The sequence below is a fragment of the Anthonomus grandis genome, chromosome 9 (genome assembly GCF_022605725.1).
Source record: "Anthonomus grandis grandis chromosome 9, icAntGran1.3, whole genome shotgun sequence".
NCBI lineage: Eukaryota > Metazoa > Arthropoda > Insecta > Coleoptera > Curculionidae > Anthonomus > Anthonomus grandis.
The window spans coordinates 21,878,030-21,884,434 of NC_065554.1; the positions used below are offsets into that span (position 1 = coordinate 21,878,030).

Sequence of the window (6,405 nt, forward strand, 5' to 3'; positions counted from 1 at the left end):
AATAAATATTAGTAAACTAATATGTTTTTTTTTTGATACTTCATCACTTACGCCTCTTTCTCTTCTTAATCCCCCTGCCCCTTTTCTCACTGATTAAATTCGGCTCACTGTTAGATAAAACCGATGAGCTACTAATCCTCTTACGCCTGATGCTCATTTTAATGTTTTTCATAGGATCAAACTCGCAAAAATTGTCAACGGTAAAATTATATTCGGAAAACGAGTCCTCTTTCTCGCGCTCACGCGTTTCACTAAAACTATCGTCCTCACTATCGAGTTCTGGCGTAACGAACTCCTCCGTTTGATCCTCGTCCTCTTCCTCTTCTTCAATGTCACTTTTGTTTCCTTGATTTTCAATAGAAAACTCTTCTCTAGGTGGGGTTTCTAGTTGAGATTCGCCATCACTAATATTCTGTGCTCCAGTCCGAAAACCCACCACATCTATTGGGGAACTGGCAGTGTTGTTCCCATGCTTAACAAAAGATTCAACTATGCCTATTAAATGTTCCTTGTTGTCTTCTTCATAGGCCTCGCAAGAGTCCTAAGGGGTCAAGAGAATTTTGTATTTGTGACGAGCAATTTAATGTCAAATAAGTTTTTTAGTAAAAGCAGAGAGGAATTTTATCTCTAAACACCCGTTTTCCCAAATGCTGACTCCTGAATTGTAATTTTCCTGAATAACTATTTTTTCAAAGTAATAGTATTTTATCCAGTCATAAAATTTATTCATAGTTGGGTTGGGATATTCAGTACTTCTACCCAACAATTTTTGTTTAAAGAAAAATGCAGTAAAGTAAATTAAAAGTTTGGTAGACATTCTTTCCTGGAAAATGGGGTTTAGGAAAAAATCTGCTTGGAATTCAGGAAAGTGGTTGTCCGGGAAAGTGACTGGGAACCATTTCAATGTGGTCTTCAGAGTGTTTAATGATAATAGTATCGCATCTGACATTCTTTACTTATGTTGTATTTTATTTATTTAGTCAGTAAACTAAGACAATTTCCAAATTATTACATAAAACACCCAAAACAGTCAAAATCATACCTATGTACAGTTCCCAAAGAAAAAAAAACAACAAACATATTCACTAAAATTACATTCAAAAATCAGTAAAGATCAACCACCAAGGGTTGTCAACAAACAGTTTAATCACTTTAAAGGAATTCACATATTCATTTTTTTTTTAATTGTGTTAGCAGCTTATTATATTTGCTTAACCCATTACAAAATAAAAAATTTTGAGTATGTTCTTGAGTAACTTATGGTATATAAAACTCCGTTCTATTATGCGCATTATAATTGTGAATATCGTAATTGTATGAGAGCTTGTCCCACAGGTACTGCCATGCTTGGCCAAAAAAAGATTGTGGATAAAAGTGAGTATTAATAAGTAATAGATACTCTTTAAGTGGCACCCATTTTAAATTTTGTAGCATTTCATTGGTTTCCCTAATATCACTCACATCACTCTATTTTGCAATTTTTGTAGTCTAGATCATTCATTTTATTTTAAAAGCAATAAAATACTTAAACAATAATTAAAATGTAGTAATATTTCTTAATAAATATTAATAATAATTTTATATCTAGGGTGATTGAAGTTTGTTCTGGAGTGCCACAAGGCGGACACTGCTCTCCTTTGCTATTTAGTTTGTTTGTTAATGACCTTAGGGATGTCTTGGAGTATTGTGAATTTTTAATGTTTGCTGATGACCTCAAACTTTTCTTGGTTATTATGAATGAACTTGATATCAGCCTCTTACAGAAAGATCTTGATGGCCTTTCTCTGTGGTGCCAAAATAATTTGTGGGATTTGAATATTAATAAATGCTTCCAAATTTCATTTCATAGGAAAAAAAGTAGGATACCATCATTTTACACAATTAACAGCCAGAAACTTCAATTAAAGGATGTTGCTAAGGATTTTTGACACGAAATTAAACTTCTGCAATCATATAGGCCAAATAGTAGTAAAAGCTAATAGAATGTTGGGTTTTACGCTTAGAAATTGTAAGGGGTTATCATTGCAGGCTGTCAAATCTGTATATGTGGGATTGGTACGATCACAGCTTGAGTATGGCTCAATTATCTGGACTCCCCAGTATAATGTCTATAAGTCATTACTGGAGAGTGTGCAGAACAAATTTTTAAGATATTATAACTATGTTTAATTTGGATCTTATTGCTAATCATGATTATTCCCAAATATTGAATTATGTTAAAGTTTTGTCTTTGGATAAAAGAAGAACAATGTTTGACATCTGTTTTATCTATAAGTTGTTGAATGGTATTATATCCTGTCCGGATTAACTTTGCCAGGTTAAATTTTCTATTCCTCAGAGAACACTTAGACAAAATAATTTATTTCATATTGGGTTCCATAGAACCAATTATGGTAAAAACTCTTTTTTGGTGAGATCTCTAGATTTTTTGGATCGGGAGGAGAGGTTAGATGTTTTTGACAATTCATATGGGTCTTTTAAGGGTGGTTTAATGAAAATTTTGAATACTTAGTATTGTTCAATTAATATTTTTAATTAATATGTTGTCTGATGGGTAAACCAAGTGAGAATTTATGTTCCTAATCTATTAGTTAATACAAAGATATTTTTTTTTTGTTTATTTACTTTAGAGTCTTTTTTTTTAGTTAAGTACTTTAACTCTTAATAGTTTAAGTAAGGATTATTAATTATTGACATAACTGTATTTTATTATTTATTTTTTTTTGTAATGGGGGTTTCCCGTTTAATGAATAAAAAAAAAATAAAAAATAAAAATAAAAAAAATAAAATATTAGAGCATTAAATATAGCTTTCTGGTAAGAAAAAAATCTAGACAGATAACATATTTTTAAAATAAGAATTACACCTGCTTACTTATTTCTATTTAGTTCAAATTAATAGTACATGCTTTGTGAACCCATTTTTTTAGACTAACAAATCACTTTTAAATTTCAATTTAATAAAACATACCTGGGTCATATCTTCCAAAAGGGAGTCCTCTATAGGTTCCTCATAAGGCTCGCCTAGTTCCGAGTCCTTTTGAGCCTCTTGCGGTGAATATTGAATGCTTTTTTCTAAGTTCAATAGTCTCTCTTTAAGCTAAAAAGCATGCAACGTTTGTTCATTACATGGATCATAAATCTTCTCCTACAAGTACTTGAACATATCTCCGGCTCTCTCTCTATCAAATAAATGTATGCAAGGTAAAATTATGGTTTTATAGTTTACGGGTATTGACCAGAATGTAAAGTAAGTAAATTTTTACATTTAGTGGCTTTTAAACATATTTGAGATACTAGAAAATATAGAGTACAGTATTTTGCTAATAGTAATCACAATCACGGAATAATTCTATAGTAAAAATTAATTAATTTCATTCATTGTAATGATTCATAAGCTTTAATTACTCATTGGTTGAAAACCATGAAGAAAACTGTACCAGTACAATTTTTCGTTAAATATTCAGCCATTTAGGAATATCTCATACTTTATTACATATTTGACCATCATGATTGTCATAATTTTTTAATTGTGAACACCCAATTAATTAAGCATAAAACAGACTAAAAGTTGTCTCTCATTAATAGATCATAAACAATGTCTAAAACTAAGCAAGTAATATGAAGTGTAGCGCTAATGTTTAAAAATCAAGTTTAAACTTGAAAAATATATGTATATTGGTGAAGAAGTCTGATATCATGACAAATCTCTCCCCCATGCTGCTTCATAGCCTTTTCTTACAATATGTTAAATTTTTTTTATTTATTGTTGTTTTTTTTTAATATAACCCATCTATAATTAAATATGTTGATAAATTTGACAGATAAAACTATATATTATTATAATTACCCTAAAACTTATGATTTTATATGTCCTATTGATATTTTATTACATTACCCTTTTGAAATTTAAAAGCCACTGTTTGAATAAAACATGTAAACAATACATACTTTTGTATACAAACATTTTTTTGACCTTGAAAATAATCTAAAATTAATGATTTAATATACCAGAAAAACTCCTTATATGTGCTCAGTGAGGGCCTAAGAAAACTCCTTAATTAAGGCCTTAAAAAGGATTAAAAAATTTGCATTTTTGCCCTACATTAGTCGTAAAAAAAGACCGTTAAAAAGGGCGTTACACAGAGAAAATTAAAAAAAAACTTCGCTGAAATTATTGTTCAGAAACTTACCATTTCATTTTCCTTCTGTAGCAGGTAAATCTGGCGTTCCCTTTTTAATATTTCCTCGTTTTGGTGCTGAATTAAGTCAGTATGCAAAATCAACCATTCCTTCAGCTCCTTAACCTCACTTTCCGCGGTTTGACAGCTGGCGTCCGACGGACTCGCTTGAGAAGCCTCGATTTGTTTGGATAGATTTTGGACAATTTCGACCCTGTTTTCGTTGATTTGGGGCAGGGGTGGGTCCTGCGATTGACAATGGACTTTATTTAACAAATTGTCGATCAGATTCGTGTCGCTTTCATGCTTGAATCCGTCGTTCATTTTCGACAACACACGAAAGTTTTGGTCATTGTTTACGCAGGGCAAACGACGGACGCATCGGTTAATTGTCCCTTATGACCCTTAATTTGCAGCGTTCTTTTTACCGAATATTAGCAACCTGCTCTTTAGGGTTCTGTTTGTCTATAAATGTCCCCATTATTACAGTCTTGAAAACATATGTTTTATGGTTACCTTTAAGGCCTTTTACTGCTAAGATTTAGCTAGTTTGTTATATAAAGCACTTGTTAGATTATAAAGTATAAAACAAAGCTAAACGGCAGTTTTTTAAATGAAAAAAGTGAGGTCAAATTAGAATACAACACTGTTGTTTATTCTTTGTATGCACATCGCCACAACGCACTCAATAAAAAGCCGCAAAATGCTTAGGTAGAAAGCTGTTTTTTTATAGTTGCACACTTCTTACGGGACATAACTGAATTCTGTTGGGTCTTTTATAGTAAAACCATTTAAAAAAAGCTCTGAAAACACAAAAATGGAGAAATCTTAAAATCGAATATCGGCTTGAAATAATTTATTGACAATATAGCGTTGACAGCTTGACATACATACTTGTCAAATGTCAAAGGGGTCTTTGACATGCGTCAACGGCGATCCTGTAGAGGAGCAAAATAGAGGAATACATAGTTGCCAAGTGGATTTATCACTTGTTTTGGAAAACTGTTCTTTAGCTTTATTTCGGATTTTTTAAGAGAAAAGTTCGTTGCTTTCTTTCGCTCTTACTCATATATTCTATATTTTTTTAGAATTTGTTCCGGCTTCATTTAATTTGGTTTCTACATATTTTCTCTTTAGTTGTTTTCTCACATTGTTCACCCCAATTTTAAGTTTTTTAAATTCCCTTTCTGTTTCATTATTTTTTAATAACTTCCGTCTATAAGAGCTGCCTCTTTTGCAATAACATCTGCATTTACCAGTAGTTATTTTTTATTTTAATATTCCGTTCTTTTATATATCCTTTTTTCTAAGAGAATACTCAATCTGCTCAGCAGAAGTCTAGGCTATAAACAGAGCAATAGACCTAATACTAAGATCTAACATAGGACCGGCTATAATATTCTCGGACTCAAGAAGTATCCTCCAGAAAACCTCAAAAAGCGTAATTCTAGGGGATAGCGTGAAAAGGACCAGAAGTAGATTGGTACAAAATCCTCAAATAAAATTAGTCTGAATCCCTAGACATACTGGGATCTATGAAACGAGCAGTTTAGTGAAGCAAGGAGTATAAACATTCAAACCATAAATCCTCGCATTGAGGTGAGACATGTTCTATCTAAAATATATGATCTTCGATGAATGAGACAATTTCAGAATGAAGGAAAGGTTAAATGAGTCAAATACTCACAAGCCATTGCAGAATCTATTGAGGAACCATAATTTAAAAAAGTCGTAAGCACAGCTCAAGAGGAAGGAGATAACTACGAATAGGATGACATCAAACTGTTGCTCCACACCCCTAAATAGAATCACAGTGAAGGAAGACAACCTGTGCTCCTTCGGACAAGGGGGAACAATAAAGTTCATCTTCTTCGAATCATATAATTCAAATAAGTGACTTGTTTGACAACCTGAACACAGCGTATATGCAGTTCCCTTTCAATATTTATGCATGACAAAAGTTTAACCATAAAAGCCTAAACGCATCTAGTATAGTCAGTTTTACAAGCATGTAACATCTAACTGTAAGTCCCAGCACCACTCAATACATAATTCATTAAACATCAATCCATAGAAAAGCTGCCTGAGGGTTCCAGGACAAGATTCCATAGAGGCTCTGTACATGGACGTATTGGCCAAGCTGCACAGGATAAAGGTCCACCATCCCAGGCGAACGTCAGAAGTCTGTCAGATAGAACCGAATTAAATGAAGTCTACCGGAGTCA

The 6,405-nt window shown here is 32.4% G+C and overlaps 1 protein-coding gene across 2 annotated transcripts in view; it reads right to left on the reverse strand.

The window, feature by feature from the left end:
• The window catches only part of LOC126740608 (male-specific lethal 1 homolog), a 28,436-nt gene extending 23,385 nt beyond the window's left edge, over positions 1 to 5,051 (reverse strand). The window contains exons 1-4 of one of the 2 annotated variants that reach the window (XM_050446707.1): positions 4,697 to 5,051; positions 4,193 to 4,645; positions 2,971 to 3,099; positions 52 to 541 (exon numbers count right to left, since the gene is read on the reverse strand). In XM_050446707.1, coding sequence (XP_050302664.1) covers positions 52 to 541; positions 2,971 to 3,099; positions 4,193 to 4,504 — 931 coding nt within the window. In that variant the 5' untranslated portion in view covers positions 4,505 to 4,645; positions 4,697 to 5,051. Of the gene's footprint in view, positions 1 to 51; positions 542 to 2,970; positions 3,100 to 4,192 lie in introns of both variants that reach the window. The other variant, XM_050446706.1, reaches the window with a different exon arrangement.
• Between the last annotated feature and the right edge of the window lie 1,354 nt (positions 5,052 to 6,405).